General features: G+C 43.6%; 1 protein-coding gene across 1 annotated transcript in view; it reads left to right on the top strand.

Annotated features, from left to right (window-relative positions):
- The first annotated feature begins 1,112 nt into the window (after positions 1–1,112).
- Positions 1,113–11,454, top strand: part of LOC132769235 (haloacid dehalogenase-like hydrolase domain-containing 5) — a 29,357-nt gene continuing 19,015 nt past the window's right edge. Inside the window, exon 1 of the mRNA XM_060765965.2 lies at positions 1,113–1,316. Within this exon, the coding sequence (XP_060621948.2) occupies positions 1,185–1,316 (132 nt within the window). The 5' untranslated portion in view covers positions 1,113–1,184. The remainder of the gene's footprint in view (positions 1,317–11,454) is intronic.

The following is an 11,454-nucleotide window of genomic DNA, read 5'->3' as shown; positions in this document are numbered from 1 at the left end:
CCCACTGCGCCACCAGCTTTAAGTGGTGCCTAATTTCTCTACTCTAGCTCAGCTTTTTTCAAACTGCTTAGGTGGACAATAAGCTAGGTTCAACAGTCAGGTGCTCAATCCAACTTGGGCTTTGAACTTGCCACCTTCTGGTTGGCAGTGATCTATTGCTGCTGGTGATTAACCAGCTGTGCGACAGCCTGGCCCTTGCACATCGGAGACTGAGGATGTATCTACTACACTATGGAATTAACGCAGTTTGACCTCACTTGAACTGCCAGGGCTAGATACTATAGGATGTAGTAGTTTTGCAAGGACTTTAGCCTTTCTCTGCCAGAGAGTGTGGTTGCCTCACCAAACTACAACTCCTAGGATTCCCTAGTATTGAGCCCTGGCAGTCTAAATGGTGTCAAAGTGTTTTAATTTAGTGTAAATCAGATATCAGATTAAGGAGCCCCCGGTGGCGCAGTGGGTTAAAGCACTGAGCTGCTGAGCTTGTTGATCGAAAGGTCACAGGTTCAATTCCGGGGAGCGGCGTGAGCTTCCGCTGTCAGCCCTAGCTTCTGCCAACCTAGCAGTTCGAAAACATGCAAATGTGAGTAGATCAATAGGTACCGCTCCGGCGGGAAGGTAACGGCGCTCCATGCAGTCATGCTGGCCACCATGACCTTGGAGGTGTCTACGGACAACGCTGGCTCTTTGGCTTAGAAATGGAGATGAGCACCACACCCCAGAGTCAGACATGACTGGACTTAATGTCAGGGGACTACCTTTACCTTTAAATCAGATATGGGCCAACTTGGGCCCTCTGGGTGTTTTGGACTTCGACTCCCTCCATTCCTAACAGCCTCAGGCCCCTTCCTTTTCCCCCTCAGCCGCTTAAGCGGCTGAGGGGGAAAAGGAAAGGGCCTGAGGCTGTTAGGAATGGTGGGAGTCGAAGTCCAAAACACCCGGAGGGCCCAAGTTGGCCCAGGCCTGGTATGCTTGGTGTCTATCAATCAGGAGGGGGCTCCCCTCTTGCGCAAAGGGCGGAAGCGGGGTTGCCAAGGCGATGCTCGCACGCGAGAGCGAATGTGGGCGGGGCGGCAATGCCCGGCAGGCCCCGCCCACCGGAGAGCGTCACCAAGTGGGCGTGGCCAGACAGGGCTTAGGAGAAGCCGGCAGCGGCTGGGGCTGATGCTTCCAAAGGGCCCGCCATGCGGTCCCTGCTGCCGCGCCTCGGGAGGGCGCTCCGCTCGGCCGCAGGGCAGTCAAGGCTCTGCAGTAGCACCAGCAGCAACAGCGCCGCCGCTTCAGGGAAGGATGCAGACGCCGTAGCCGCCGCGCAGGTGAGGAGGAGGACGGGGATGGAAGGAGGGATAGAGGGATGGATGGATGGGAAGGCTTGAAGGTCTCCCTCTCTCCTAGGAGGCGGAGCAGCGCAAACTTGGGAGAAGTTCCTTTCCTGTCTCTCTCCCTCCTTTCCTTCCTTTCCTCTGCCACACTTTCGCTCTCTCTTTCTTCCCTCTTCTTTTCCCTCCTTTCTTCTCCTCTATTCTCTCTTCCTTTTATGTCCCCACACTGTCCTCTCCTTCCTTCCTTCCTTCCTTCCTTCCTTACTTACTTACTTACTTTCTCTCACATCATTCTTTCCTTACTCTCCCTCTTTCTTTTCTACCTTTCTCTCTCTTCTTTCTTCTCTCTCCCACGTTCTTTCCCTCTTTCTCTCACACCTACCTTTCCTTCCTTCCTTCCTTCCTTCCTTCCTCTCCCTCTTTTTCTCTTCCCTCACACTTTCCTTCCTCTCTCTCTCCATCTTTCTTCTCTCGCCCACGTCCTTTCCTTCCTTCCTTTCCTCACACCTTTCTTTTCTTCCCCCACACTTTCCTTCCCCAATCCCCCTCCCTCCCTCCCTCCCTCCCTTTCTTCTCTGTCTCACCTTCTTCCTCTCGTTCTTTCCCTCAGACCTACCTACCTTTCCTTCCTTCCTTCCTCTCCCTCTTTTCTACACTCACACTTTCCTTCCTCTCTCTCTCCCTCTTCTTTCTTCTCTCTCCCACTCCTTTCCTTCCTTCTTTCCCTCATGCTTACTTTTATTTCTTTCCTCTCCCTCCCACGTTCTTTCCCTCTTTCTTTTCCTCACACCTACCTTTCCTTCCTTCCTCTCCCTCTTTTTTCTTCCTTCACACTTTCCTTCCTCTCTTCTTTCTTTCTTCTTTCTCCCACATCCTTTCCTTCCTTCTTTTCCTCACACCTTTCTTTCCTCTCCTTTCTTTTCTTTCCTCTCACTTTCCTTCCCCACTCTCTCTTCTTTCTTTCTTCTCTCTCTCACCTTCTTCCTCTTTCTTTCCCTCACACCTTTCTTCCTTCTTCTCCCTCTTTCTTTCCTTCTTTTCCTCCCTCACACTTGCCTTCCTCTCCCCCCCCTCTTCTTCTTTCTTTCTTCTGTCCTAAGTTCTTTCACTCACACCTAGCTTTCCTTCCTTCCTCTCCCTCTTTCTTTTCTTCACTCACACTTTCCTTCCTCTCTCCCTCCTCTTATTTCTTTCTTTTCTCTCCCATGTCCTTTCCTTCCTCCTTTCCCTCACACTTACTTTTATTTCCTTCTTCTCCCTCTTTCTTTTCTTCTTTTCTTCCTTTACACTTTCCTTCTTTTCTCTCTCCCTCTTCATTATTCTTCTCTCATGTTCTTTCCCTCACACCTACCTTTCTTCCCTTCCTCCCCCTCATTCTTTACTTTCCCTCGCACTTTCCTCTCACTCTCTCTCTCTCGCTCTTTCTTTCTTCTCTCTCCCATGTACTTTTCTTACTTCTCTCCCTCACTTACATTTATTTCCTTCCTCTCCCTCTTTCTTTTCTTCTTTTCTTGTCTTACACTTTCCTTCCTTTTTCTCTGCCTCTTCTTTTTTTCTTCTCTCTCTCATGTTCTTTCCCTCACACCTAACTTTTTTCCTTCCTTCCTCCCCCTTATTCTTTTCTTTCCCTCACAATTTCCTTCTTCTCCCCCTCTTCTTTCTTTCTTCCCCCATACCTTTCTTTCTTTTCTTCCTTTCTTCTTTCTCTCTTTCCTTCCTTCCTTTCACTCTTTTTCTTCTTTTATTCTCCCACACTTTCTGCCTGTCTGTCTGTGTTTCTTCTCTCTCCCTCTTTCTTTCCCTCAGACTTCATTCCTTGCTGTCCCTCCTTCCCTCTTTCTTTCCTTTCTTTATATTTCTTTTCTTTCTTCTTTACTTCCTTTCTCTTTCTTTTCTTCCCTCACACATTCCTTCCTCTCCCTTCCTTCCCTCCCTCCACACCTTTCCTTCCTTCCTCTTTCCCTCTTTCTTCTTTTATTCCTCCGCACTTTCTCTCTTTCTGTCTTTCTTTCCCCTCTTTCCCTCTTTCTTACCCTCACACTTCTTTCCCTCTCCCTCCCTCTTTCTTTCCTTTTTTTAACCTCGTATTTCATTCCTTTCTTCTTTCCTTCCTCTACTACTTTTTTTTCCAGTCATGCCTTTCCTTCCATCCTACCCTTCCTTCCTTTCCCATTCTCATTCTTCCCTTTTCCCCCTCCCCTAACTCTTTCTTACTTTAGAAGAGATGAGCAGGGGAAGTGTGATAACTTTCCTGCAAACCTCAGAGTGCTGCTCTAAAAGTCTACTCCTCACTTGTTTTGATCCGTGTATTTGTATTTTTCCTAAGTTCCCTGGGAATTCTAGCCATTAAAGGGAGGAGTATTAAATTCAGGAAGAAGTAGGACTGTCAGGCCCCCTCCCTAGTACATCCCAGGCAGCAAGAGATTGGAGCACATGGGAGCAGTGCTATGCTGCTGTGCACAGTGTGCACCTTCCAATGAATGTCACAGGGTGTTCTTAGGCAAGGAATACCCAGAAGCAGTTTTGCCAGCTCCTTCCTCTGACATTCAGTGACGTAGGTCCTTAGTATCTGTTGTAGTTTAGTCCCAGGATTCTCGTGGATGCTCAAGTCCCATAAATAAGAAAACCAGGGTTTGCTTCTTGGGGTTTTTGTTTAGGGGTGAGGATATTTTCAAGCCATAGATGGTGGAATCCATGGATGCAGAATTGGAGGATATGGAGGACTGACTGTACAACTCCTTTATTTGCAAATACATGTAGCCTAATTTATCCATTTCCAGAAACAATAATATCTAGGCATTTTCTAAGCCCTCCAGCACAATTTTGTGATACTCTTGGGTAAGAAATCCTTAAATTCAATAGGGTTTGGTATTATCTTCAGCAGAGCTTTCATGTTGGTGTCACACTTTTTTAGAAATACTGTATTTCTTCACTTCTAAAATGCACTTTTTCCAGTATAAACATCTCTAAAAATGGGGTACATCTTAAAGTCACAGGTATATTTCGTGGAGGAGGAGGAACTGAGATTAGGGTGAGTCTTTCAGTCAGTGCCCTCTTACAATTGAAGAAATATGCGATGCATCATTTTGTGACACAAGCATTTAATTTTACTCACAAAGTGGAGGTTAACCCAACTCCTTATAAGAGATACGGACACGTACTTAAATTGTAATAGCAAAATGTATGGGGACACAACATATTGCATGAAAACTTTCATTTATATTTAAATGTCTTGGAGGCAAGACATTTTTATTTTGAAAAAGAACCACAGAAACCAGAAAATAAAGGCAGATTTTTTTCCTCGCACAATAGTCACATGCCCTCTTTTTTTAAAAAAGGGGAAAGTGTGACTATTATGTGATTTATTTATCATGTCAGGAGCAACCAGACATTTGTATTACATTTTTAACAAAACAAACAAACAGACAAAACACAAAGTTTGCAAGCTTGGCATTCTATTAAATGTCCTTTGACCAGTATCTGGCCACTTGGAGTGCCTCTGGTGTTGCTGCAAGGAGGTCCTCCATTGTGCATGTAGCAGGACTCAGGTTGCATTGCAGCAGGTGGTCTGTGGTTTGCTCTTCTCCACACTCACATGTCGTGGATTCCACTTTGTAGCCCCATTTCTGGAGGTTGGCTCTGCATCTCGTGGTGCCAAAGCGCAGTCTGTTCAGCGCCTTCCAGTTTTCTGTGTGCCCAGGGGGGAGTCTCTCATTTGGTATCAGCCATTGATTGAAGTTCTAGGTTATGTGATGAAATATGGTATATAATTTATTGCTTATTTCACATAGACTTAAGAGATTCCTCACTACACCTGCATGACACACCTACACCCTTCAGCCGGCACACTAATGGGTTACAACACATAGTTTGGAAAGCTCTGATCTAACATATCTCCTGTGGATAAAGGCCATATTGTATAGCATACAGCTCCTGGGATTGGTTGATAGTCCCATCCAAGTACCAATGAGGACTGACTGTGTAGCTTCCAAAGTCAAGGCAGGTTCTAGTACTTTAGAGCTATATCTGGTCCTTTCATTATTGGCTGCTACTTCCTGAAAGCCACTAATGATGGATGGTAAGCTGTTCAGTAAAGTCTCTGAGTAAGCATATGTAGGGTTGTACATTGTTGATGTGCCTTCAGGACTGTTCTGACTTAGGGTCACTAAGTTAGATTTGTCAAGATTTGCTCAGAGGGGGTTGCCTTTGCTTTCTTCTGAGATGGAGAGAATGTGACTTGCCCAAGGTCACCCAGTGGGTTTCCATGGTGAGCAGAGACTTGAACCCTTGTTTCTAGAGTTCTTCTTGTCCAACGCGCAAACAACTACCCCAAAATGTCCAGAAGCCAGAATTTTGCATCTGAGTAGCATTACTTTTTCATATGAAGTAGGCTTCAACCTTGTTAGATTATTATTGTCCTGTATTTGGCTACTACGCTGAATAAAGACCCGCTGGCAACTCAGGGTGGAGCCTCCCTCCAGCTCTACCTTGTGATTATATTATGCATACAGAATACATGTTCTTCCACTGAGCTGCAACCTTTCATCAAGGGCCCATTCTTTGTCCTGAATGACAAGGAAAATTAATACCCATGGTATGTGGGACGTACTCTTAAATATCACATGCACAACCATAGGCTGCTTGACCTAATTATAATTTTTATAAGACCTGACCTGAAAACCAACACATTTTGTCCCCGTTTGTTGTTTTATGTTAGATAAGCAAGCCATCTGTTTGCTGGGGAGTATAGGGTTCAGATTTTTTTAAATGAATATTTTAATATATTTTTATTACAATCAAGTATTAAGTATTCTTTTTACCTAGTGAAGACCATTTTATTCAAAAGATTAATTAAAAACTACTTACTGTTTAAGTGCCTGCTTCCTTTGCATTAGTGCTGAGTTGAACAAGTTCAACCCAGGCTTCCTGTTGCTATCTTGAAGGCAAAAATTTATGAACTGGAAGATAGCTTTATGCCAGTCTTCAGCTACTCATTTTTGAGGTTTAAGAAATGCAGTGATGACACTGGCAACCCAGTTGAACTAGTGACATTTCTAGTCTCATTTTGGTGTAAATCCTTTAAAGTTTATTTATGGTGTCATCAGCAACCATACCATTGTTTTACATTTCTAACAGAACAAAACAAACAAACAGATAAAAAAACACAGATTTTGCAAACTTGGTAGTTGATTAAATGTCCTTTGACCATTATCTGGCCACTTGGAGTGCCTCTGGTGTTGCCGCAAGAAGGTCCTCCATTGTGCATGTAGCAGGGCTCAGGTTGCATTGCAGCAGGTGGTCAGTGGTTTGCTCTTCTCCGCACTCGCATGTCGTGGATTCAACTTTGTAGCCTCATTTCTTAAGATTTGCTCTGCAACTCGTGGTGCCAGAGCGCAGTCTGTTCAGTGCCTTCCAAGTCGCCCAGTCTACTGTGTGCTCAGGAGGGAGTCTCTCATCTGGTATCACCCACGGATTGAGGTGCTGGGTTTGAGCCTGCCACTTTTGGACTCTCGCAGTGGGGAATGTGCAGTGGGCTTTCTGTAGGGCAGTGGTTCCCAACCCAACCTTTTTTTGACCAGGGATCACTTTGACCAGGGACCGATGACCAACATTCGAAAGGGTTATGAATCAGTTTTTGGTCAACTTAGATTTTGTTTGGTTATTTGGGGTGCTTATTCAGAAAATGGCATTGGATAGACCACATCAACTCTAGTTTCTGATACAGAACATATGCCATCCAGTAGTCACCGTCTGCTCGCCCAGAGAAAACCATATTTAATAAGCCTCGGCATTATAGGAGGGTTTCGCGAGACCAGTTGCTCTCGTTGCAACGGTGTAGTAACAGTAAGGCTACAGACCATATTTTAGTTCTTGCGGACCACAGGTTGTGAACCACCGATGTAAGGCGAGCAAGGCACATCAAATCAACAAACAGTCGTATTTTTAAGTGTTTGAAAATCAAGTCTGATGCTAATGAAATAGACAGAAAGAACATTTAGAAAAGAACTAAAACTCCACAAACTACTGAAGCTGGAAACTGTCACTATCAGCTGAGCAAAAGTCAGGAAAGAAGACTCTTCAATCTGAAAATGTGCTACCAAGAAAAATAGGAACAAGAAAATAAAGCTTCTGATAATAACCTAAATCTAAGTCATATGTAGGCATAATATTAACCTAGTTTCTTGATGAAACAGGATAAAGGCTTTCATATGCAATGTGGTGAGAATGTTATGCTTTGAAGAAGTTTTCAGTATAATTTTCAGTATAATTTCCATTCCTTTTTGCTTTCAAGACATAACATAATAGTAATTCTGATGGCAGAGGTTGACCTGCAAAAGGTTGGCTGTCCTTGTTTGTTCCCCACTGAGAAAACAACAATCTTGATGCTGGGTGCCTTTGTATGGAATGAGAATCCAAGATAAATGTACAATTCATGAACCTTTCAGCCTTACTCTAAACATATTTACCACAAAGTAAATCTTTGTGAACACAGTGGGACGTGTTTCAGGATAAGCAAAATAGGATTACGTTGTCAGTGTCTTTCAAATGGCTTATTTATTTAAAGCTTGTATGTATCTCCTCTCAGCCCACCAAGGTCCTCAAGGCATGGTAGACTAGACCAAAGCAATTATCCCCTCTTTAATCCAGGTGTCTTCAGTATCATGGGTTTGCTTCTGTGAGGAATGCTGGTTTCACAAGTGTTGCAACACAGGAGAAAAGAAACCTGCCTTCATCTGAGTCAGACCACTGATCCATGTTGCTAAGTATTGTTAATGCTGATGAGTAGATACCAGGCAGGAGTCTTCACATTAAAGGAAAGAAGCAGAAGGAACTGGAAACATCTAGTCAATGAGATGTAGAAGAGAGGAAAACATCTCAGGATGTATCGTGGAAGGCTTTCGTGGCTGGAATCGTATTGTTGTGAGTTTTCCAGACTGTGTGGCCATGTTCCAGAAGCATTCTCTCCTGATGTTTCACCTGCATCTATGGCAGGCATCCTCAGAGGTTGTGAGGTCTGTTGGAAACTAGGAATATTGGGTTTATGTATCTGTGGAATGTCCAAGGTTGGCAAAAGAACTCTTGTCTGTTGGAGCAAATGCTTCATTTGGCCACCTTGATTAGCATTTAATGGTCTAGCAGTTTCAAGGTGGGCTTCTTACTGCCTGGGGGAATCCTTTGTTGAAAGGTGATTAGCTGTCCCTGTTTGTTTCTTGTCTGGAGTTCCACTGTTTTTGAGTGTTGTTATTTATTTACTGTTATGATTTTAGAGTTTTTTTAATACTGGTAGCCTGATTTTGTTCATTTTCATGGTTTCTTCCTTTCTGTTAAAATTGTCCACATGCTTGTGGATTTCAATGGCTTCTCTGTGTAGTGTGACATGGTAGTTGTTGGAATGGTCCAATATATAGGTAAAGGTTTTCCCCTGACATTAAGTCCAGTCGTGTCCGACTCTAGGGGTTGGTGCTCATCTCCATTTCTAAGCTAAAGAGCCAACGTTGTCCATAGACACCACCAAGGCCACATGGCTGGCATGACTGCATGGAGCGCTGTTCCCTTCCTGCCGGAGTGGTACCTATTGATCGACTCACATTTGCATGATTTCGAACTGCTTGATTGGCAGAAGCTGGGGCTAACAGCAGTAACTCACCTCACTCCCTGGATTCAAACAACCAGCCTTTTGTTCTGCAAGTTCAGCAGCTCAGCGGTGTATCCCACTGTGCCACTGGGGGCTTCTATTATAATATACCAAGCCAAACTGAAATCTTGATTGTTTTCATTTCAAAGAATGCCTATATTTCTGATTTTCCCCTGCAGGTTTAATGGGCTTAGGTGACAGAATCACTGGATAAACAGAAACTGCATTTGCATGTTTTCGAACTTCTAGGTTGGCAGAAGCTGGGGTTGACAGCGGAAGCTCATGCTGCTCCTCGGATTCGAACCTACGACCTTTCGGTCAACAAGCTCAGCAGATCAGTGGTTTAACCCACTGCACCACCAGGAGTTCCCTGGTCCAGTATATATAAATACCACTTGCCTAGTTTCCACAGATCTCACAACCTCTGAGGAAGCCTGCCATAGATGCAGGTGAAACATCAGGAGAGAATGCTTCTGGGAACATGGCCATACAGCCCAGAAAACTCACAACAACCCAGACTCTGGATGTATTTTAAACTGTTTAATTTGGACTAATGTGAGGAATAAAGCCTTTTAAAATACATCCCAAGTATTTGTCAGTAGAGCTACTTGGAAATTCCCAATATTGTAGTACAGGTGGGTTGCAATTTATGTCAGGATAAAATTCCTGGACTTGCTATCTAAATTGTGACCAATGTAAATGGGAGCAGACAGTTTCACAGGGAGCCATTGGAGACCAAAGGGTAATGTTCCAAAGCAGCTGAAGTAGCCACGAGATTAAGAATTTCACTCTGCCCACCATCCGTTTTAAAACACTTCTTGCAGGCTAAAGAAATGTGTAGATGTTCTCAAGTGGTACCAGAAGACTGTTGAGCCCACGGGGGCATGGCTGGGTGACATGGCTTTAACAGTTTGTTTCCAGAGGAGCAGACAGACTGGGAGCAACTGGTCAGAACTCTGTTCTTCTGCTGTCCCTTCTTCTGCAGGCTTCCCATGTGAAGCAATCACAGCAGGAGATACAGGAGTCGGATGTCTTCTCTTGGGCCCTCTCCCAGTAGGGCCCTCTCCCAGTAGTCAAGTGAAGAAAGAAGACTCCAGTTGCACACCTAATAATTAGTTTCTTCATCCTTCTCATACCCCCTTCCAAGCAAAACAAGGAAATAACTTCCTCAAAACAAGCAAAATTTGCATGTCTTCCTCTCACTTATGCTTCTCGTCTAAGGAGACAGAAGACCCCCACACCCCCACCCCAAAGCAACATCAATATTTAACTTGTTTTATCTTCTTCCTCCAATCTGGGAAGGTAAAATGAAACCAGTGCAGACACTTTTTTTACTGTTATGAGAGCAGCCTTACTGTCATTTCTCACCTTTGTGGTTCTCCCACTTCTTCCTTCTTGCTTTCCTGTCTTGCTCAACTGTACACACGTGCTGGGAGAGCTGTGCGTTGTGGGTGAAATGTTCATTTATTTATTTCTGGAGACAAATATATCTGAAATCCTTCAAATTGGGACAATACAAATTGATAATTATCTGTACTTATGAGAGCCGACACTGGTTGGTACTTGGATGAGATCAAGTGTGATGATGCTGTAGATAAAAAATGCAGAATCAAGGTGCATGCAAGTACAGGCAGTCCCTGAGTTACAAACATTCAACTTATAAACAACTCATAGTTAAGAACAGGGGTTGAGACAACAGGAAGTGAAAGAAATCTACCTCTCGGAAGGGAAAGTCACCCTTGAAAGAGTTATCATGGGAAAGGGTGTCTCCACTGAAGATTTTTCACAATATTTCCGCAACAGGCCATTTTTTTCCAAAATCCAGTTATCACAGGAACATAAAGTGAGGTGAAATCTTCTGAACAGCAGTACAGACAGCAAAACAAACAGCACAGGGGTGTTAACCCTTTCCTATGCCATCCAAAGCGCTCTCTCTCTCTATATATATATATCTGTTCTGACTTACATTTTAATGCTGTTATCATGTCTAATTTCAGTGACACTATCTGATTTCAATGCTGTCTAATTCCAGTGATACTATCTCATTGATTTTGCCATTTCAATAATGAAAACCAGCATGCCTAGTAAGCATATAGACCTATTGTAGATTCTGTGTAGATCTATAAGATACTGGCTGATCATGTTTTCAGACATAGTAAGTGTGATACTGATAGATATCGGGAGAATTCTTGTTATTACTTGGTTGAAAGGACAGCCTTATCTAAAGATGAATGGCATCCACTCATTACAACTACCAATCGGGGAGTGGAGAATTACATGGTACTGTTTCTATTTCAACAGATTGCTTTGAAATTGGGCAGTTTAGAAAAAGTAAGTTTGAATATGGTCTTTGGGTATAGAAAAAGATATGTCTGGTTTTGACAGATGTTAAGATGCAGTTTGACATTTTTTATTCAACTTTTTTCACAAAAAACTTCACTGGGAGTGGGTCTTACTCACTAGTTTGCCCATTTGTAATGTATAGTTCAGAAAAGT

The sequence above is a fragment of the Anolis sagrei genome, chromosome 2 (assembly GCF_037176765.1).
Source record: "Anolis sagrei isolate rAnoSag1 chromosome 2, rAnoSag1.mat, whole genome shotgun sequence".
Lineage (NCBI taxonomy): Eukaryota > Metazoa > Chordata > Lepidosauria > Squamata > Dactyloidae > Anolis > Anolis sagrei.
Note: the sequence above shows the minus strand (reverse complement) of the source record. Positions and strands in the feature narration are given on the sequence as shown.